Raw genomic sequence first — 23,942 nt, forward strand, 5'->3', positions numbered from 1 at the left:
AATTTATATTTCCAACAGTCTCGCCACACCAAAAATCTATAAAGAATGGATATGGACCTACTCAACTTACCCAAAATGACCCATAAGTTCTCCCAGCGCTCAACATCTTCCGGGTCGTCCAGCAACCAACCCCAAGTAGTTATAAAATGCAAATAGGGAAACAGGGTAGGGGCCGGAAGATGGCATTGATCCAGGAGTTCATCAAATTGGCTAATTTATCCCACATCCAGACGGTGAGAAAACAAAATAAACCTCCTGCTCTCAAGAAGCAAAAAGGCCACTCTCTCGCCCTATCCAAAACATAGGCTCATGTTGTATGGGTTCCAAGGACGAGATCCCCAGCCCCCTCCCATGCAAGCACCTGACCTTAAATCACAGACCCCAAAAATGCTTCATATAAGGATTACTAATATGTCTCTGCACTAATTGCTTGCCATTGGTAACCCAGAGTAGCACTGGTAACCTGCTTTGTGATGACTGATATCCCATTCCAGCACTTGTCATAGTTGGGCTGCCTAATATAATAATATAAAAGATTCGGAACTGCCCGTCCTTCTAACACCACCATTGCCACAGCAGTTGTTTAGGCAAATGAGATCCTCTCAGATAAAATCCATAATAATCCGCTGCAAAGAACGTAATTCCAAGGCAGGGATTTCTATGAGAAGGGCTTCAAACAAAAACAGCTGGGGGAGAATATTTGTTTACACCATTGTTATGTACCCCCACGAAGACGACCACAAGCCCTGCCAATTGCCCAAATCCCTCCGTAGCTGAGTCAAGAGTACCTCATAATTCTGTTGATATAGTGCCAGAATGTTTGAGGACCCAATACAGACCATGATTTGGCCTATGCCTGCATCAGAGGTCAGTGGCAACAATCTGTAATGTATGATACTACTGAAAGACATAAAGTGTATCTAATTGAAGACAAAACAATGTAAAGCTGTATCTCTGTAAAAACTCTAAAAGAATTTCATAAAGAGATGCACAGCACAGTGCTTTTTTATGAAAATGTTTTTGAGTCTTTATGGAGATACAGCCTTACATTGTTTCATCTTAAATCAGATACTCTTCATGCCTTTCAATATCTCACATTAGAGACTACACATTACAGGTTTATTTTTTACCCATTTGTTTTAGCCACTAATTGTGCTATGGAAACTAGCGGTTCACTTCTTATAGTGCACACACTAATTCTGAATTACTTATTCTTCTAGATTGTACATTATTGTGTCTCAAGAAACACAGAATTCTTCAATTTATACTCTTTTTACTGATAGAAAAAGACTGATTTTAATTAAACCCCTTGGAAAGACTTTGTAATTTGAGTCATCACAAACTTTTTGTGAGCACTGTAATATGAACATTCTCCTTGAGAGAATTTTCTGTTTGGATATTGTAGGTGAAGTAATTTAGTCTTGTCTGTGTCATTGTGTTTCAAAAAGAAAGACTTGGGTATTATTGAAATGAAGCTGTCCCAGTTTTGTGACACAACACCCAGTATTTTTATCCTGGCATTGAGGAAATTGCGTTACAATTATCCGAGGTCAATAATTTGACTTCAAAGAAGGAATAAAGAAGAGCATTGTATTCTCACGGTAGGTTCTTCTTTTTTTAATAGGCCTTTAAATTATAACTATACAAAGAGAAATATTTTATGTCCTTCAGAGCCTTTAGGCAAACAAGCTATGTGAAGATTGTAACATCAAGATCAGATCACATAGTCAATCAGTTTGTCAGCCAAAATGTACTTTTCTTGAAGTACATTGATCTTTTTGTTTGGACTTTGTTTCTTGCTTTGAAGGTCACAATTTTTTTTGACTTCCATCAATTTTCTGCAGTTGGTCATTTTTCTCATTTGGATTGGCTACTGAGCTCTTGAATTCCCTAGATTGATATGTAACTTTGCCTTTAATATCTTTCAACTTTTGAGTATCTTGAAGATCACTAGGAATAGGAGATGGGCATGAAGCCATGACCTCAGGATCCACAGTATTTTTATGTGTTTACGTTTATGTGTCACTTGTATTCCCAAAAGACTCTCGGTGGCTTACAATACATGTAGGGGTAATTCTAGAAAATGGGAGCTAACATTTATGCACTGAATATTCATGTAAATGATTATAGTTATGGCATATATACTCATACACACGTAAATGCCAAAAGTATGCATAAACGCTATTCTGTAAATATGTACATATATTACATAGCATGTATTTGATAGGTGGGCATACACTTGAACGGTGTTATCCATGTATCTCCGGTAGTTAGGCTTAAGCACTTGTGCCTAAGTTATAGGCATATATGTTACCTTTTATGATAGTATTCTATAAAGAAAAGTAGGCGTCTAAATATAGGTACACTGTTATAGAATTGATCTCTTAGGGGGTAATTCTACAATGAGCTGTGTAAATGTCAGTATTCTAATCATTTTATGCGATTTGATGACATGTACTTTGCTGATGGGTGTGCCCATGGGCAGAATTTAGGTGGAAGGAAATGGTGAGCAGACCACAAAAAGGCCGCAGAAATCCAATATAATACAAAAAACACCTTTATTATGCAACGAGAGCCCAACTTGGCCAAGTGTCACCAAATGGCTGCTTCAGGGGCTAAAATAACTAATAAAAATATGATAAAAAACACAGTGATATAAATGTCAATAAATAAATGTTACAACATAAATTGAAAAAAAGGTGCAGCAACATTACAAAATTTTTTCAACACACACACACACACACACACACACACATATATGTATATATATATATATATATATATATATATATATATAATGAAATATATGTAAAATGTTAGTTAATAGCAGCAAAAACGTCATCAACCAGCTAAAAGCAGAAATATCGACATAATATCAAATTAGAACATGCATTAGACAATCTAAAAGATCTCGAATAATACACATAGCAGTCTACAAAAATGTACTTGGGCAACAGGAAAAATACATACCCAGGTTAGTATGTAAACAGGCATGCACCATATCTGGCTCAATTCTGTTAGACGAACCAACATAAACCTTAGTTTGCTTAAAAAATGTTTCAAAAATGTAGAAGAGAATGGACAAAGTACTCACATAGTCTTTCCCTCTTAAGCACTTAATTTATTGCTATAGTAACCAAACTGTCCCCTCAGCCAGCCTATAAGCATTCACCATGGTCATATAACTAGAGAATGACACAGGGTCAAAGTTTGTCCCTGTCCCCGCGGGTTCTGTCTCCGTTCCCACCCCATCCCCAAAGGTTCTATCTCCGTCCCCGCAGACCATGTCTGCATCCCCGCCCCGTCCCCGCAGGTTCTGTTCCCATCTCCACCCCGTCCCCATGGGTTCTGTCCTCATCTACAGAAGCCTTGAGCACTTATGATTTTATATTTAAATCTTTTTATTAAAGTATAAAAAGGAACAATATGCTGTGCAACTGTTGTGTATAATTACAAACAGAAAACAATAATAACAGTGAGCAGCTATAATAACCTCCTTCCCACCACCACCCTCTACCCTTCCAACTAGAAAATGACGCGGGGACAAAGTTTGTCCCCATCCCTGTGTGCTCTGTCCCCATCCCCGCCCCGTCCCCATGGGATCTGTCCCCCTCCCCATCCCCGCGGTTACTGCGGTTCCCCGTCCCCCTGTCATTCTGTATATATGACCTTGCTTCCTGCAGACCAAAGAACTTAAACATTATGAGCACTGTCTCTTAATTCAATTCATAAGTGCTTATGGTACCAAAAAAATTACTAAAAAATATGTCCACATGCAGTAACAAAAAAGACCCAGTTTTTTTGTAAACAGTCCGTTTTGAAAAAAAACAGACCTAAATAACTGTGTCAGAGGGTCTGGGCTCGGGGAAGCAGCAGTGTATGCAATATTAATCAATAACAGGACTTGAACTCAAAATGTCAGGTTCACAAGCAGCTGCTGTAAGCATTAGACCACAACTCTCCATGCCAGAAAACACTAAAAACCTATGTAGTCTACTTTCCCTCTCAAACATTCAAATTGTTGCTATAGCAACCAAACGTATCCTACTGCCAGCCTAAAGGCATTCATCGTGGTTACATGACCGCACTTCCTACAGACTAAAAATCTTTTAAAAAACTTTATGAGCATCGTCTTTTAATTCAATTCTAACCTATCAAAAATACATGTAAAGATATTTCACTATGCAGTAACAAAAAAAAAAAAAAAGAACAACTTTTCTCCAAGGACAAGCAGGCTTCTATATTCTGTATTCTCACAAGTGGGTTACACCGATCCACGTTGCCCAGTCCAGCTTTTGCCATAGCTAAAAGAGAGCATTGTGGGGTATGAGCTGTGCTATACTGCGCATGCACGAGTACCTTCCCGCCCGTTGCGCGAACCTGGTCTCCGTAGTTCTTCTTTTTTCTGCTTGAGGAGAAGGTGTTTGTCTTGCTCTCTTCTCATTTGCTCAGTCTTAGAGAGCTATTTTTTTGTGCCTTCAGGCTACTTGTTCGTCTTTATAATTGAGCTCCTCTTGAAGGAACCTTTTTTTTACCTTTCCTTTATTTTACTTAGAGTTGTTTTGCCCGTTTTAAGTTTATTGTTTTCCATCATCATTGGGCAGCTTTTAGACCATGACTTCAGCCGGGACTATCCCTTTTCTCTTTTTACTGAGCCTTGCCCCTTTTTCAGGCACCATCACGTCATTTAATTTAGTCAACAAAGTTTTTATGTCCATATCCATGTCTACGCAGATTCCCAGTTGCTTCAGTGCTGTACCTGGTGCAATTGGACAATCTTGGGGAAGGACACCCATTCTTGGTGTCTGCAGTGTCTTGGGCCCAACCATAGCCCTGCTAACTGTGTTCTTCATCTTTGTACGAAGAAAAGGACCCAATTTTCCCAAGAGGCTCAACGAGAGAGGATTTTTGGAGCCAAGTCGGTTCCTCAACGTCGACATCGAGCATTGCATCGGGAGTGTCGGTAAGCATGTCTGCTACTAGACCTGTAGACACTGGGAGCAGTGAAGCATCGAGTGGGTCTCCACCTTCCTCGAGACTTCCTGCTGTGCAGGGCCCCCGAGACCATCATCATCAGTCACCCTCATGGTGCTGGGAGCTGCGGGGCATCGAAGGATTCAGCACCCGAGAAGTGTCAATGCCAGGACCACTCCCTCTCCATACAGGAGGTACCGACGTGCCTCTCTCCTAGTAGCCTGAGAACCAGTTTCTGTGTGGACCCCAGCGGTTCTGCAACCTGCTGGCTCCCCAGCTTTTCAAGGTGTTGGCTCTCGATGAGTGCATCTGGGCCTCACTCCCTGAGCTGCTGGATGGCCTTATGCAATGGTGTGCATCATGGGTGCTTGCGCCTACCCTGCCTCCCGTTGTGGTCCTGCCTGGCCCTCAGCCTGTGGTGTGGCCTCCAACGTGGCATCAACTGCCACCCAAGCCAGCACTCCTCGATGTCAGGGGAGGGAATGCTTTGCGGGAGTCGAGACAGTCAACTTCTTGATGCTGCTCTCGAGGACATGGTCCTCGACACCAAGGCAGGTTCAGTCTCCACAATCCCAATTGAGAGATATTGTCTGACATTGAAGAGGAGCGCTCATGGGATCCCAGGTACTTCTCTTCAGACGAGTCCTATGAGATTCCCTCTGAACCCTACCTTCACACTGAGGCTATGACTGCCCCTTCTCCAAGAGGTACTCAGGGAAGTTCTCGTCAGGAACTGGAGTCCCCTCTGTCAGTCCTGTCATGCCCAAGAAGATTGACACCAAGTACCTTGACGCCCCCCCCCCCCCTCGCAGAGAAGCTAGAACCCTGGATTCTTTTGGGAGGAAGAGGTACCTGCAATAAATTGTATGTAGGGAAAGCTATGAGGAAGTTATATGTTGGGTTATTGAACATAAATCTTGTTTATCTAGAAATGCAAGTGGGAGTGCTGTTGGTTTACCACAGCAAGCATTTAAATCACACGTTTCAAGAGTTTCGATGCTTTGTAGTACAACAAGTTCCAGTACCAAAGTGTGGCGGAGACCAAGATTGCCTGTTTAGACAGTGCTGAACAACGATGGATTCACCATCTCCTCTCTCTTGAACCAAAGGGTTTAATTCAACAGTAGAATGGGCAGCATTTTGTAATGGGAATTTTGTTCAGATACGCTTTCCTGTTCTATCAGCTGATGTTAGCTGATTGGTGCATTCTTTCTGGGCACCCAACAAACAGGACTTAATAAGGATCTGGGTTTTCTAACTCATTATAAAACATAAAACTGTATTTCACTGTTTATTACCCTCCTCTCACCTACCAACACCATTCTGTTAGAATATCAATGAATGCTTTGATGTTCCCAGGCAAGATCCCCAACCCTCCCACGCTGTCAGACAATCAAAGTAATGCTTGATGTTTCTCTCATATATACTATCTGCTACCTCATTTGCTTATTTCCGATCTGAGGAAGAGGGCAACCTTCAAAAGCTAATCAAGAAAAATGTATTAAGTTATGTCCAATAAAAAAGGTAGCATCTTATTTTCTTTTCCATGTTTTATTTTGTTTGATTTCTATTGATAACTTTCTGGGCATCCTATTTATTTGGAGGCGCCATCTTGAAATGGTATGTTTGAGCTACTAGTGTTTGTTTAAAAGTACCCCAAGTCCCATCTCTGCCCTGTCCAGTGATTGGCGTTCATAGGAGCCTGCTTGACACACACAAGGTTTGAGCCTACCTCCCAGAGATGAGAACGGACAATCCTTTCTCGCTCACATCCAAGGTTCGTCCCTCTCTAAGGGTCACAGCTCGGCAGATGTTGAGAGTTGGTTGGGCCACATGGCTTCCACAGTGTACGTTACACCCATGACACATCTTCATATGAGATCAGCTCAATGGACCCTGGCTTCTCAGTGGTACCAAGCACGGGGAGCCTAGAAGATGTCATCCAGTATCTCCAGAGCTTGTACGCTCTCTTCAGTGGTGGACAATTCGATCCAATTTGACTCTGGGGCTTCCATTCCAAATTCCTCAGCTTAAAAAAGTGCTGACAACAGATTCACTCTCCTGGGATGGGGAACACTCGTGTAGATGGGTTTCACACTCAAGATGCTTGGTCCTCCCAGGAAACGAATCTTCAGATCAACCTCCTGGAGCTTCGAGCGATTTGGAACGCTCTAAAGACTTTCAGAGATTGGCTATCTCATCAAATTTTCTCATCCAGACAATCAGGTTGCAAGGTATTACACCAACAAGCAAGGCGGCACTGGATCTTCCCTCTGTGTCAGGAGGCCGTCTGCATGTGGCATTGGGCTCACCAACATGGCATGTTCCTTCAAAAACTTATCTTGCAGGCAAAAACAATAGCCTGGCCGACAGACTGAGCAGGATAATGCAATCTCACGAGTGGTCTCTCAATATGGGCATAGCCCACAAGATCTTCCGAGTGTGGGACACCCCCTTGGTGGAGATTTTGCTAGTCAGCTCATTCACAAGGGCCCTCAGTTCTGTTCCAGGTTCAGGTCCACGACATACTACCATCAGATACCTTCCTCCCCAGTTGGGGAACAAGTCTTCTGTATGTGTATCCTCCAATATCTCTAGTGGGAAAAACTTTGTTGAAGCTCAAGCAAGACCACGGAACCATGATTCTTATAGCACCGTACTGGCCATGGCAGGTATGGTTCCCTCTTCTTCTGGAATTATCCTCCGAAGAACTGTGGAGATTGGAATGTTTTCCGACCCTCATCGCACAGAATGAGGGGTCACTTTTACATCCCAACCTCCATCTCTGCTCTGACAGCCTGGATGTTGAGAGCCTATAATTCACTTCCTTGGGTCTTTTGGAGAGTGTCTCCTGAGTCTTGCTGGCTTCCAGGAAAGAGTCCACTAACAGGTGTTACCCTTTTAAATGGAGGTTTTCTGTCTGGTGTGAGAGCAACACTCTAGATCTCCTTACTTGCCCTACACAGACCCTGCTTGAATATCTTCTACACTTTTCAGAGTCTGGTCTCAAGATCATAAGGATTCTCCTTAGTGCAATTAGTGCTTATCACCCTGTAGGGGGGTAAACCCATTCATGAGAGCTTTGCTTTTGTCAAAGTCCCCTGTTAAACCTCCACCTGTGTCATGTGATCCCAACGTCATTCTCACCCAGCTGATGAAAGCTCCTTTTGAGCCACTGAATTCCTGCCATTTGAAGTACTTGAACTAGAAAGTCATTTTCTTGGTGGCTGTTACTTCAGCTTGTAGGGTCAGTGAGCTTCAGGTCTTTGTGGTGGAAGCACCTTATACTAAGTTTCATCACAATAGTGTAGTCCTCTGTACGCACCCTAAGGTCCTGCTGAATGTGGTGTCAGAGTTCCATCTGAACCAGTCAATTGTCTTGCCAACATTCTTTCCCCGACCTCATGCCCATCCTGTTGAAAGCAGTTTGCACACCTTGGATTGCAAGAGAGCATTGGCCTACTACATAAGGTGGACAAGGCCTCACAATCCACCCAGATTTTTGTTTTGATGGGGGGTCACCATCAGAAAGCGCAGTATTTCAATTTGGCTGGCAGATTGCATTTCCTTCACTTATGCCCAGGCTGGGCAGGCCTTGGAGAGTCATGTCATGGCTCATAATGTCGGAACCATGGCCGCGTTGGTAGCCCATTTGAGGTCAGCCTCCTTTGAAGAAATTTGCAAGGCTGCGACGTGGTCTTCAGTCCACACATTCATGTCACATTACTACCTTGAGCAGGATACCCAATGAGACGGTCGTTTTGGGCAGACAGTGTTGCAGAATCTCTTTGGTGTCTAAAATCCAACTCAACCCTCCTAGGCCCATTATATTGTGTTTCAGGCTGCACTATCATTCAGATTGTATATAGTTTTCAGATTATTCTGATTTATGTCTTCGCCGTTGTGAGGCAGGCCCAATTGACAAATGTTTATTGTTTTGGGTGAGCCTGGATGCTAGGGATTCCCCATTTGTGAGAATGGTAAACCTGCTTGTCCTTGGAGAAAGTGAAGATACTTACCTGTAGCAAGTATTCTCTGAGGACAGCAGGCTTTATATTCTCACAATACCTCTCACCTCCCCTTGGAGTTGTCTCCTTTGTTTGTTCTTTTTACTTTATTTTTTGCTGTACTATTAAACCGAGGAGACCGCATTTGTGCAACAGGCGGGAAGGCACTCGCACATGCACAGTGGAGCACGACTCGGGCTCCACAAAGCTCTATTTTAGTTATGTCAAAGACGCGGATCGGCGTCGCCCACTTGTGAGAATATAAACCTTCTGTCCTTGGTAATTATCTTCACTTTTTGTAAATGGCCCATTTAAAAAAAAAACAAAAACAGACCTAAAGGACAGCACCAGAAGGTCTGAGGGAGCAGTAGTATATGTAATACTAATCAATAGCGGTACTCAAACCCATAATATTAGATTCACAGGCAGACCACCTGCCCACTTTTTTTCAGAATTTGGGTGGAGCACATAGGTATACATGTAAATCATAGAACTCTATAATATATGCATCTACCCTTTCTACCCTTTCGAAAGCTGCTGAAAAATTACCTCTTCAAACAAGCATACCCAAACAACCCAACTTAATTCTCGAACCTAATCCACACCACTAGCACTACCCATACTCCAATCCTCTCCCCCACATCTCTTCCTATTGTCCTACTCTCTATAACTGGGTTATCTCCATGATACTTTGTACCATACTTTGTATTATCTCTGTGATACTTTGTACCATACCTTGTAAGCCGCACTGAACCTGCTATCGAGCGGGAAAGAGCGGGGTATAAATGCTATAAATAAATAAATAAATAAATGTATATACTAACATCTAGGTGGCGGTATTTACACCAACTATAGGGTTGGTGTAAGCGATTGCACCTTAATTTACATGTGTTTTCGGCTACTTGCTTTTCTTTATAGAATACTGTGAAGAAACAGTGTTTTAAGCCTGTAAAATGTATTGGATATTTTCCTGCATTGATTATGTTCTGAAATGTATTTCTCCTATTTGGTCAGTGGATAGTGCATGTTTATGTTTAAAGCAGAAGTGGAACCAGGCTGACGGTGCGGGGGGAGCGAAAGCGGACTTCTGCCAGCGCCAGGATTCAACACGACGAGAAAAAAAAATAGGTGCCCCACCTAGCTACACCACTGGTTTAAAGGTGTTACAGAGGACTGACTTCTTTTTCTTTTAGTTGACATATAGATAATAGGAAGTGTCTGTAGTGATGTAACCAGTTTTTATTTGAAACTTGATTGCTCTGAGTTCTGATTGGCGTGGAGTTTGAAATTACCCAGCAGTTGTTGCTTCAGTCTTAGCCCGGGAAGAAATAGAGACAGATCTCTTTGCTGAGGCTCTGTGAACAGTTATATATCCTGACCTTCCAAGCTACTGTTTAGACAGTATATAGATGTTTAGTTAGCGTTATAATTGATCCTTAATTCAGTTATCTGTTGTTTGCTATTTGCACTATTTTGTTCCACTGTTCAATATCTTTTTTAAGAGAATAATCATAATTGTTTGTTCACCCTGTTTGTCTACACTGATAAGGAATCCTGGTGATTTGTGTGTTGGGTCTGTGAGTGCTTTCTGGGAACTGTGGGACCACTGGGAGTGTGGCTCCAGTGAGATAGAAATCACTGGGGATAATTGGAGAAAGGGAGACTCGTCCAGAGGCGGTTGTGACCCAGTCGGTGGGAGGAAGGTGCTAGTGTAGAGCACAAGTGGCAGGTGCAGGTGGACCTTAGCTGTGCTGGGAATAGACCTTCCAAGTGGCCACGGGGTAACCCCAGGCAGGTGGCTCTGTGTTTCTTGACAAATACACTTAAAATAGGTGCCATAACCATCTCCTGTAGTGGGCTCCGTGTTATAGAATTATCATCTTAGAGGGTAAATTTATAAATAATTTTTCACATATAAAATACCTTTTTATGAAATTACAAGTATGCATTATGAGAACTCACGTGGGTTTGGGGTAGGGCATGGGCATATCCTCTCACACCAAGGATATGTCTCCAAGTGCTGCCCGGGAGGGAAAGGTTAGGACAGCTGTTGTAGTTGGTGATTCAATCATTAGGCATATAGATATCTGGGTGGCTGGTGGACGTGAGGATCGCCTGGTGACTTGCCTGCCTGGTGCGAAGGTGGCGGACCTCACGCATCACCTAGATAGGATTTTAGATAGTGCTGGGGAGGAGCCAGCTGTCTTGGTACATGTGGGTACCAATGACATAGGAAAATGTGGGAGAGAGGTTCTGGAAGCCAAATTTAGGCTCTTAGGTAGAAAGCTCAAATCCAGATCCTCTAGGGTAGCATTTTCTGAAATGCTACCTATTCCACGTGCAGGGCCCAAGATACAGGCAGAGCTCCGGAGTCTCAATGCGTGGATGAGACGATGGTGCAGGGAGGAAGGTTTTAGATTTGTTAGGAACTGAGCAACATTCTGGGGAAGGGGGAGCCTATTCTGAAAGTACTACTACTACTTCTACTACTACTACTTATCATTTCTATAGCGCTACCGGACATACGCAGCGCTTTACACTAGAACATGGAGAGACAGTCCCTGCTCGATAGAGCTTACAATCTAATTAGGACAGACAGACAGGACAAGTGAGGGATAAGGGTTAGGACAGACAGGACATATCAGGGATAAGGGACAGTTGAAGGGAGGATGAAAAGGTGAGGGTTTTGAAAAGGTGAGTAGGGGTTAGGAGTTGAAAGCAGCATCGAAAAGGTGGGTTTTTAGCTTAGATTTGAAGACGGCCAGAGTTGAGGCTTGACGTACTGGCTCAGGAAGTCTATTCCAGGCGTACGGTGCGGCAAGATAGAAGACACGGAGTCTGGAGTTAGCGGTGGAGGAGAGAAGGGTGCAGACAAGAGAGATTTTCCCAGCGAGTGGAGTTCCTGGGGAGGAGTGTAATCGCGGTAAAAACATGGGCGAGATTCTATCCCGCAAGCGCTATAGAAGTTTAGATGATCATCAAGAAAATGGGTGTCACATGCCATGTAACTCCTGTGTGTATTGTAAATTTGCATTGAGCACTACTTGTATTTGGATATCATCCATACAAAAACATTATTGTTTGAAATCACGGACAGATTGTAACACTTCAAATGTAGTATATGCCATATGTTGCCCTTGTCAACTATGGTATATTGGTAAAGCTACGTATTGCCCAGCATTTGAGCAATATTCGGCTGCAAAAGGTTGATACGCCTTTAGTAAGTCACTGGTTACAATTAGGTCACACAGTAGATGACTTGCGATTTGTAGTCATCAATAGTTTGCAAGGGGGGCATGGCAACATTGAGGCAGAATTAGTTCGGCGGGAACAGCGGTTTATTTTAATTGGAAAACTGTTCACTCCTTGGGATTGAATAAAGAGATAGATTGGGCTTTATTGCTGGCAGTATAAGTGTATGAGGTTGAATAAAGTTACAACATTCAAATCTGTAATGACATGAGTCATGTTCTGCTGAGATTCCTGACGGTGTGCTCAGTGCCTGAATACAGCTGGTAAGAAGATTTAGAAACTAATCGTTTTCTGAATTATTTGTATAATAATTTGCGTATCTAATATGTATTGATGTACATGTTTGTTAAGGATCTCCTGAAGAAGCTAACGATTGAAACACGGCCTGTGTTGGGATCCATTAATTTGTTTGGAAAAGTGTGGAATACGCTACAGACACCTACAATTGGACATTGACTGGTGGATTTTGAAATTACATGAGGATCACCTTTCTTTTTCTTTATCAATATATGAACAATGGAATCTATTGATAGTTAACCATGAATATGGTTAACAAATTGGTGTATCACTTGGAGAGTTCTCAGTGATTAAAGAGCCTACAGTTAGTAAGTGGACTGACATATATTAGGACATTAAGTGATTTTGTTCCATTTTCAGTCATAAATGTTTGGATTAAGATCAATAGAATTATTTGTATGGTTGATCTGTTCATATCCTTAAAGCAGGAATAAATGAGACGTAATATATTGAGTGTATGTATAAATTGATGTATGAAAATGATAGTAGTATTTTGAAATAGTCATATGTAATTGGTTGTTAAAAAAAAGATATAGTGGAATTAGAACCGGTGCAGAGAAGGGCGTCGAAAATGATAAAGGGGATGGGACGACTTCCCTATGAGGAAAGGCTAAAGCAGCTAGGGCTCTTCAGCTTGGAGAAAACGCGGCTGAGGAGAGATATGATAGAGGTCTATAAAATAACGAGTGGAGTTGAACGGGTAGATGTGAAGCGTCTGTTTAAGCTTTCCAAAAATACTAGGACTAGGGGGCATGCGATGAAGCTACAATGTAGTAATTTTAAAACGAATCAAAGAAAATTTTTCTTCACTCAATGTGTAATTAAACTCTGGAATTCGTTGCCAGAGAATGTGGTAAAGGCGGTTAGCTTAGCGGAGTTTAAAAAAAGGTTTGGACGGCTTCCTAAAGGAAAAGTCCATGGACCATTATTAAATGGACTTGTGGAAAATCCACTATTTCTGTGATAAGCAGTATAAAATGTTTTGTACTTTTTTGGGATCTTCCCAGATATTTGTGACCTGGATTGGCCACTGTTGGAAACAGGATGCTGGGCTTCATGGACCTTTGGTCTTTCGCAGTATGACAATACTTATGTACTTATGTACAGTCAAAGTTTACATGCACACTTCATATATGTGCAGGTATTTATACCTGCTGCTTACCAATGTAAATGACCTTGGCTTCAATTTAGCCGCAATTTATGCTGCTTTTCTGGGGCACTTGTAAAGATGCTTAGCCACTAATGTGTCTTTAAGAAATAAATTGTAAATAGGCACCTTCTTGTTCTCTCAATCTAGGCGGCATTTTATAAAATTGCCCTTCTAACTATACAATTATGTTTTTTGGCCTGATTTTTTTTTAGAGGAATATCTGGTCTGCAGGTACAGATTCATGGGAGAGTAGTGGTGCAACTGCCTCTCATTGTACCTTTTTCTGAGAAAGCCAGTGCAAGATCAGTCATTAATGGAACCAGTGTGGGCCATGTGAGTTAATGTATGCTCTCAGATTGCATGGGTTGTAATGCCCTTCCTTTTACACAGGCTTTTTATCAAAAAGGACACCCTTGAAAAGAGTGGAGCTACACTGAGGCCTGTGAATGTGTTAAGAGATCCCATGTTGATTGTTTTCTTAACTGTTGAGTAGCAGGACCAGCCCTAGCAGAATCCATTGTTTGTTTCGAAGTGCACATCCATAGTCATACATTGTTGCTTTTTTTTCTTCCTTTCCCCTTTTATTTGGAACTCGCTCCCACTTTTCCTTTGCAGTTAACTGTCCCTAAAATCCTTTAAGGAAAATCTGAAACTTTTCTTTTTAAGCAGGCTTTTGGCAACCCAGGTTGACGGGATTCCCAGCATGAGATTCTACCTTGTTCTATCTCTCTGACTGCTCTCTGTATGAATGCTTATCTTTACTATCGAAGTTGACGATCTTTTCCTGATTTCATATGATTGTAGTTTTGTAATTCTCTCTGCTCTGCCCTGGCAGCTAGGGCAGTCTAGTAAGTCTGAATAGACTATAAACTATTGTTGGTCTGTATTGTGAAGTTTTACATGCCCTCCAAAGGTTTTATCCTCTGCAAGAATTAACTGTCTTTGGCAGAATGCTGGAACCTTAGGACCAAAATTCAGAGGCTGGCTGGAAGTACTTATTTTAAGTCCTTAATATCAAAGCTTGGCAGCTATAAAGTTAGAGCAGTGACTCTCTTCAATACTAGACTGAGACTGTGGAGTGTGCTGCTTTTATCAATCAGGAATACACTTATTGATACTTTTATGCCCCTGGTTCAACCCTTGTGTGGATGAAACATGGCTGTGTGGGGCATCTAGGATTTAAACTAATTGTTGCAGTGAATAAAACAGGGGCGTAGCCACAGGCAGGCTTGGACGGGCCCAGGCCCAGCCACTTTCCCTCCAGGCCCGCCCATCCAACATCCTTCACTTGCTGTCACTGCCTTTTCTACCCCGGCTCCGGGTATGGCCGTCCAGTAGGCAGCGTTCAGCGTTGCCTGCGTGCCTGCCCTGAAATAATTCTTTCTCCCCAGGCTCTGCTGCCTCGGTCCCTGCATTCTCTTTTTCGCCCGTCGCACGGCGCTGCCATTCAGACAGGCCCCTGCCGCGTCTATCTGGCCCTTTGTAAACAGGAAGTGCATCAGAGAGGGTCGGATGGATGTGGCAAAGGGAAGCGGAGCTGCCTGTGTGAATGGCAGCGCTGTGTGACAGGCGAAAAAGAGAATGCAGGGACCGAGGCAGCGGAGCCTGAGGAGAAGAAGAATTTCAGGGTAGGCAGGCAATGCTGAACGCTGCCTCCCGGACGGCCGGAGCCGTGGGAGAAAAGGCAGTGACAGCGAGCGAAGGATGTTGGATGGGTGGGCCTGGAGGGCAGAACTAAAGTAAGTGCTGGACCTTTGGGGAGAGGACAGGGGGGGGGGGAGATGGAGGGAAGGGATAGAGCTACTGGATGTAGGAGGAAGAGGAGGGAGGGGATCTGAATGGAAGAGAGTTGCTGGAGGTGGGAGGAAAAGGAGGAGGGGATCTGGATGGAAGGGAGAGAGCTACTGGACATGGGAGGGAGAGAAGGAAGGGGCTGCAGAGCTGCTGGACAAGGGAGGAAGAGGAGAAAGGGACTGGAGAGCTGCTGGACAAAGGAGGAAGAGGAAGAAGGGACTGGAGGGAAGGGAGAGAGCTGCTGGACATGGGAGGGAGAGGAGGAAGGGGTTGGAGAGCTGCTGGACAAGGGAGGAAGAGGAAGAAGGGACTGGAGGGAAGGGAAAGAGCTGCTGGACATGGGAGGGAGAGGAGGAAGGGGCTGGAGAGCTGCTGGACAAGGGAGGAAGAAGGGACTGGAGGGAAGGGAAAGAGCTGCTGGACATGAGAGGAAGAGGAGGAGGGGACTGGATGGAAGGGAGAGAGCTGCTGGAGGAAGAGGAGGAGGGGATCTGGATGGAAGGGAGAGAGTTGCTGGACATGGGAGGGAGAGGAGGAAGGGGCTGGAGAGCTGCTGCACAAGGGAGGAAGAGGAAGAAGGGACTGGAGGGAAGGGATAGAGTTGCTGGACATGGAAGAGCAGGAGGGGACTGGAAGGAAGGAAGAGAGCTGGTGGACATGGGGGAGAGAGAGGAGGAAGGGGCTGGAGAGATGCTGGACAAGGCAGGAAGAGGAAGAAGGGACTGAAGGAAAGGGAGAGAGCTGCTAGACATGGGAGGAAGAAGAGGAGGGGACTGGATGGAAGGGAGAGAACTGCTGGTTGTGGGAGGAGGAGGAGGGGGCTGGAGAGAAAGAGCTACTGGATGTGGGAGGAAGAGGAGGAGGGGATCTGGATGGAAGGGAGAGAGCTGCTGGACGTGGGAGGAAGAGGGGGAGGAGAACTGGAGGGAAGGGAGAGAACTGCTGGTACAGCACAAGGAGGGAGGGAAGGGAAACAGAGATACCAGACTGAGATGAAGGAAAAGGGAGGGTGGGGTGGGTGGGAAGGCAGGGAATCAAGCAACCAAACCAGATGCTGGAAAGGGGAGGGAGTGAGAGGGAGAGAAGCTGGACAGAGAAATATAGGGACACAGAGAAAGAGAGATACTAAACATGGAGGATGATAGAGGTACAGAGATGGAAGAAGATGGATAGTGGACATGGAGAGAGAGTAGAAATATCAAATGGACATGAGACCTTGGTGAGTGAGTTAAGTGAAGACAGAAGGATGTAGAAACCAGAGCCTGTGACCAACATGACTTGAAAGAGAAAATGAGCAGAAAACAAAAGGTAGAAAAAAGAATTTTATTTTTCTGTTTTGTGACTAGAATATGTCAGATTTGAAATGTACATCCTGCCAGAGCTGGTGTTAGAATATGGCTGGGGCCCAAGGCAGATATTTAGGAGGGGACCCCAAAGCTTACTAACAGGCTGCATCTTCTTCAGCTTCCAGCTGGCCTGGGGTTCTCTCTGGCTAGGAGGCCAAACCCAGTTGCCCTAGTTGTACCTCCCCTAACACTGTCTCTTGCATGTGCTAGCATAGTTTGCACAGTATAGGAGAAAATGCATCTCTTTGTATTTCTCTGTGCTGTGCTAAATGCAGGGTCTGGCCTCTTGGGATTTTGATTTAATTTGTTTATGGTTTGTGGTCACTTATTCTGTATTTGGCATTTGTGTTCTGTGTGTGTGACCAAAGTATTCTGTTAGCATCAATTTTCTATGTAGCATTCTATAGTACATTGGCTTGTTCAGTTTTCTTGATGTATTTTTTTTTTTGTTATATTTGTACCCCGCGCTTTCCCACTCATGGCAGGCTCAATGCAGCTTACATGGGGCAATGGAGGGTTAAGTGACTTGCCCAGAGTCACAAGGAGCTGCCTGTGCCTGAAGTGGGAATCGAACTCAGTTCCTCAGGACCAAAGTCCACCACCCTAACCACTAGGCCACTAGTAATATTTAGGGCATATAAGTCACTTCACTGACTCCCTATCCATTTCCGCATACAGGTCAAACTCCTCTTATTGACTTATAAGTGCATTCACTCTGCAGCTCCTCAGTACCTCTCCACTCTCTTCTCTCCCTACACTCCTCCCCGGGAACTCTGTTCACTGGGGAAATCTCTCTTATCTGCACCCTTCTCCTCCACCACTAACTCCAGACTCTGTTCCTTTTATGTTGCTGAACCATATGCCTGGAATAAACTTCCTGAGCCGGTCCATCAAGCCCCATCTCTGGCCGTCTTCAAATCTAAGCTAAAAGCCCACCTTTTTGATGCTGCTTTTAACTCCTAACCCTTATTCACTTGTTCAGTACCCTTATTTTATCATCCCCGCCTTAGTAATTCCCTTATCTCTTATTTGTCCTGTTTGTCCTAATTAGATTGTAAGCTCTGTCGAGCAGAGACTGTCTCTTCATGTTCAAGTGTACAGCACTGCGTACATCTAGTAGCGCTATAGAAATGATAAGTAGAAGTAGAGGTATATTTGGGGGAAGCATATATTTGTTGGCGGACCTTGGCTTAGTGGAGGATGAAGAGTGCACCCTCTTATATTTCCCCTAGCTCTCAATGTGGCCTGCTGCCACTGAGGCCAGCACTGCTACTCCCATTGAAGTTATTGGGAGTGGGGTAGGTGTGTGGTAGGAGTAAGGGCATGGGCAGGGCATATCAGGTGGCAGGTGTTGCTCTAGTGCCCATGCATCCAATCTGTTGGCCCACCCAAAAATTGCCTTCTGACTACGCCACTGGAATAAAATGTGGTGAAGGACATCTGGTCTGCTACTTTTGTATTCCTCCAAAGTAGATGGGCCATATCCCATGCAGGCCTATCTGTGCTTATAACTCTGATGTAAATCTAGTACACGGAGTCGAGCAAGGCCTGTGGTTGTGGAATTTATTTCTTGCTGAAATCAGACTTGAGTCTGATGCTTTGAAATTCCAGAAACAACTAAGAGCTATTTATGTGGTGTACTTACACAGATATAACTACTTATTTGGATAGTGGCTGAATATCATAGCTATATGCACAATTTTTGGCCCTGACCTTGGAACACCCCTGGCCCCTTATCAACTTATATGAATAAAGTTTGGCTGTATGTTGCTATATATTGACAAAGTTTATCTGTTGCCAGTGCCAGTTCTATAAAAGCAAAGCACAGTTTGCACCCAATGCTGACAAGATAAGTGCTTTTGAATATTGTCCTGCAAGTGTTCATACAGGTCTAAAAATGATCTGCCCTCTCGCCTCTTTTTCAAACTTTCACTAAAATTAAGAGTTTATTAAGTATATGGAACATAAGAAAAGCCATGTTGACTGAAACCAGTTCCGTCGAGCCCAGCATCCTGCTTCCAACCATGGCCAGTTGAGGTCACAAGAACCTAGCAGATCCCAAAAAGTAGATAATTTTTTCTGAACTTGCCATATTTTACCTGTTTTTAGAAAAGCCATTTTGTCATTTCACATGTAACACATTAATCTTGAGTGTCTTTTAAACCCACCATTCATTCTAGTCTTAGGAAATTTTAGCTGTGTGACTAATAGCTAGGCGAAGTCTAGTCTTACTAGAAAAATATATGCTTTTAGATAAGGGATCCACTGAATTGTGTTGATTTGAATTTAAAACACCAGCTCACTCATAAGCTGGTCTTGACTGTTGTTTTTGCCTGAATTTCTATCAAACGCTGGTGTTTATTATAATATGCTGGTGAGTATTGCTTAAACATAGAAAACATCATTAGAGGTGATGTTACTTTATGAGTCTCATGATTGATGTATATGTGCTTAACTAGTGAATTCTAGTGTTTGCTTATGTGATAGGCAAATGAGGCCTAGCTAGTTATACGTCATGATAGAGTGACTTATGATTAAAACAGTTTCTTATTGGCAGACTACTAGCACATAAACCTGGTTGAGGCACTTTTCAAAACTCTGTTGATGCAGAGTCTGTGGATAGTTTACCCATGGGCTTCGCATCAGTTTCCAGAAGGAAATTACTTCCCTTTTAAAATTTCCCCAGGGGAAAAGTACTTTCAGAGGTTTGTAACTGCTTTTTAATTATACTTTGTTGGGGTGTATATTTTCAATAATCTTAATAAAAGAAAAGTAAATTGGTAATTGATCCCAAAACAGATAATAGGAAGTAGTAATCATAATCTAGAAATACAAACATTAATGCATTCACAGCCTACAGCCACATAACTCCCCCTTTTACAAAGCCGTGTAGCGGAGGCCAATGCAGTAATCTGACACAGCCCATTCAGAGTGAATGGGCTGTGTCGTCATTACTGTGTGGTAGCTTGCTAGCGTGGCTTGGTAAAAGACGGGGGTGGGTGGGTAAGGAAGGCCAAGCAACAAAACCATAGGGTTGTGGATTTAAAAAGTAAAGCCACAAGGAACAAACAAAGGAGATTTAAAAGGTAAAGTAGCATAAAGAGCCAAGGGCAGAAAATACCTCCAGCTTTAAATAGGCCAGCAGAACTCAGCCTTTAGAAACCTTTTAGGATCTAACCCTTCGACCATCTAAGAAAAAATATAATTGGGAAGGTTCATAAAAAGGCAAGAATTATTCACATACTTAACTTTATATTTACAGGGAAAATGTAAAATATAAGTAGCACTAAGTCAAGAACTGTTTCCTTTTGTGTCGTTACATATATAAGGAAATATCTGAAACTTAGCTCCCATAAAAATAGCAGACTGATGTCAGAAATACGAACACATTATTGCATCACATTATTGAAATACAAATAGCACCATCAGCATATTCCTCTTGAATTCCTTCCTCCCCTAACCTCTCACAAGTGCCAGATAGATCTCTCCCCTGTGCAGATCCTGATGTTCTGCAGTAGGCACTCTTCCTTCCCACTGGTACATAATAAATTTTCCAAAAAGGAGGTATTGCCATCTGGGAGATTCCCAAGATTTCTGTAAGATATTGATGAAACATGTCTCTAGGAGTGAGAGCCAGAGTTTGAGGAAAATTTAGTACCTGTAAATTCAACCCCTTAGTGTAAATTTTCAAAATTTTCCAATTTCTAGCATTTGATTTTTCTGTGGGAACTTTTCCCTTCAAAATGAGGTGCATAGATTTGAAAATGTAATTCACATGTGTTATTTTCCTTTCCTGACCTAAACATTACTCCTAGGACTGCCTACATTTTGCCTGGGTAAAGAATACATTGTAGACCCCATACAGGATTGCTTATAGTGCAGTCAAGGGTTGGACCCCATTTTTTAAAATTGCTATTGCATATTACACTATAGACCCAATATTTAATGTTTTATGGGGCCCACAATGCATGTATTTTTTTGATCCCTGCAACGTCCCCAGCCATGGCTGACCTGGAAGTGAAGTCCCCAGCATAGGGATTGAACTGGGAGTCTTTTGAATGAAAATGCACAGCACAGAGGAGGAAATTCTATAACTAGGAGCTGATGATTATGCGCCCTTTGCATGCATGTAAAAGCAGGGATAAATAGCACTTATCCACACAATTGCCCTAAGTGCCATTCTGTAGGGTTTGTATAAGTGCTGTAGTGTGTAACTGCAATGGAGGCATATGCATAGATGGGACATAAGTGGAAATCCCAGTTATGCACATAACTTACAGAATATCAGGTCTATGGCTCATTTAACTGCAGGTTCATAAGTGTTAGGAACGCTATTATTGGGTTATGCTAGTACTCTACAATGTGATACCTGGCAATCAGCTGTCGTTATATAATACACTCTTATTGTATGCTGGCAAGTCCAGTAGTGGAACATGAGAACAATGCCGGGCGGACCTTCTACGGTCTGTCTCATATGTGGCAATAAAGATCAGGATGGACTGGAGTGAATTTCGACTGCAGCTCCATTAGGGAAGTAGGGCCAGTGCAGGGCAGACTTTTTTTGGGGGGGGGGGGAGGAGTAGCCTAGTGGTTAGTGCAGCAGACCTTGATCACGGGGAACCGGATTCGATTCCCATTGCAGCTCCTCGTGACTCTTGGCAAGTCACTTAACCCTCCATTGACCCAGGGACAAATAAGTACCTGTATATACTATGTAAACTGCTTTGAATGTAGTTGCAAAAACCACAGAAAGGTGGTATATCAAGTTCCTTCCGTTTCTCCTTTACGGTCTGAGCCCTGAAATGGCAAGGACGGATCAAGTATGTGGTATGCTATGAGTGTAGGTGGGAAGGGAGACATTGTAAAGTGGAACTTAGCGAGTAAAATGTTATTAAACTATTGGATTGTTTGGTTCAATAATGCTTTGATAATGAGTGTGATTGTTGGGCAGACTGGATGGACCATGCTGGTCTTTATCTGCCGTCATTTACTGTGTTACTGTGTGAGGCTCCTAACTGGAAGCGTTGTGCTATAGAATTGCCACCTTACTGTCCAAGCCACCACTGATCCACTTTTCTGTTTTTATTAAATAAGAACATAAGAATAGCTGCGTATGCCTTGTAGCGCTATAGAAATGCTAAATAGTAGTAGTAGTAGCTATACTAGGTCAGACCTATGGTCCATTTAGCCCAGTATCCTGTTTCCAACAGTGGCCAAACCAGGTCACAAGTACCGGGCAGAAAACCCAAATAGTAGCAAGATTCCATGCTACCAATCCCAGGGCAGACAGTAGGTTCCCCATGTCTGTCTCAATAGCAAGACTATGGACTTTCCTCGAGGAACTTATCTAAACCTTTTTTAAAACCCAGATATGCTCACTGCTGTTACTAAATCCTCGGGCAAAGAGTTCCAGAGCTTAACAATTTGTTGAGTGAAAAAATATTTCCTCCTATTTGTTTGAAAGTATTTCCATGTAAATTCTTTGAGCGTCCCCTGGTCTTTGTACTCTTGGAACGAGTAAAAGTCGATTCACTTCTTCTCGTCCTACACCACTCAGGATTTTGTAGACTTCACTATGAGCTGCATCAGTTACCTATTTTACTGTTGTAGAGCTGACATTAATGTAATGTAGAGATTGATAGAGCATAAACCTAGAGCATAAGTCTCATACCACCAAACATATTGCAAATTGTGTATACTCAGTTATGTGGCAGGGCAGCACTGCAGAAAATGTGGAATGCCTGTAGATGATTCACTGTCATTCATACCTTTCTGCAGGAAAAGAAACGACTAGCTATTTACAATGCTTGCTCTGCAGTGGGAGAAACAGCAGAACAGAGTAGTCCATGTTACTGGGGTCAAAACAGGATCAGAAGGACTATGATGATACTTCTCACAAACCATGCCCGATCAATGGCAGTGCGACATATGCTTTTCCTGAAGAAAATAGGTCTCAATAACTGTTTAATGCTTCAAATAGAAACAAACTAATATGCTTATTATTGTATTTATTCTTGTTTGGAATTGAGGAGTTACTCTTACAGGTACCTGCATGTTTTGTTTGTTTTGTTGATTTTCATTTTCTTTTGGCATGTGCCATTTTTCTTAGTGCACACGAAGGTCCTTATTTTAGAAGCATCCCCACATGTAAGTGGAGTGGTTCAGATATTTAAATGCCCTTTCACATTAGGGGAGGTGCATACTTGGGGAAGCTGAGTAGGTCTAGATGACAAGGAGACATGGGTAGGGCATGGAGAAAGAGTTGTACATTCCGATTTCACATAGGGAATCCATGTCTTTATTGAAAAAAGTAGATGTTGGAATTTACACCTGCTCTAGGGCACATCTAAGTACCTTCTGAATGAAAAACTGTAAATACCGATGTCTAGGACCCCCCTCCACTCATCCCCAATGTCTGTGGCCCTCATGTTACACCCCCTTCCCACCCTCCACTTTTTCCTCTCTGTCCACCCTGAAGACTACAGGCTCCATGCCTGTTACAAGCTCAACTCCTGAATGGCAGGACCCCTTGCTGCACCACCCACACCCCTCATCAGCCTTCTCTATGGCATCCCTTTCCCTGTGTAACACCCTCAACCCCACTCCAATTGCAAGCCTTTCCCTTGACAACGACCACCCCCTGATGGCATCCCATTCTCGTATGTAACCCCTCTGATGACCTCCTCCAAGGATTCTGCCCCCCCCCCCCAGCACAATCCTTCTCATGTATGGGTGAGCGCCAACTAAATGATGCCCTCCCCCTGAGGCACACCTCCTTCCATAGTGCAAATCACCTCAAAAAGGTTCCCTCCACCCCTTGAGCCAACTGTGGCCTTACAAGGGTCCCTGGGGTCTAGTGGGGCAAGAGCAATGCCCATTCGCTCCCACCATAATATTTTTCTTGTACAAAATGGCAACTGAGACTTCAGCAGTAATGTTAAAGTTTTACCACTAGGATTCAGGATTCCAAGCCCAGGGACCCCCAGTAAGGCCACATTTGGAATCGGGGAGTGGAGGGACTTTTTGAAGTGATTTGCACTGTGGGAGGTGGGTTTAGCTTGGGGGAGGGCACCAGCTGTGGGGTCCGATTTGAGGAGGGAGAAATCCTTAGGGAGGTGAGCC

General features: G+C 43.3%; 1 protein-coding gene across 1 annotated transcript in view; it reads left to right on the forward strand.

Moving 5' to 3' along the window:
• LRRC49 (leucine rich repeat containing 49) overlaps nucleotides 1–23,942 on the forward strand; it is a 249,223-nt gene that overhangs the window by 153,180 nt on the left and 72,101 nt on the right. The window contains 3 exon segments of the mRNA XM_030188617.1: nucleotides 22,599–22,625; nucleotides 22,627–22,671; nucleotides 22,673–22,770. Of these exon segments, the coding sequence (XP_030044477.1) occupies nucleotides 22,599–22,625; nucleotides 22,627–22,671; nucleotides 22,673–22,770 (170 nt within the window).

This window comes from Microcaecilia unicolor, chromosome 1, assembly GCF_901765095.1.
Source record: "Microcaecilia unicolor chromosome 1, aMicUni1.1, whole genome shotgun sequence".
NCBI classification, from domain to species: domain Eukaryota; kingdom Metazoa; phylum Chordata; class Amphibia; order Gymnophiona; family Siphonopidae; genus Microcaecilia; species Microcaecilia unicolor.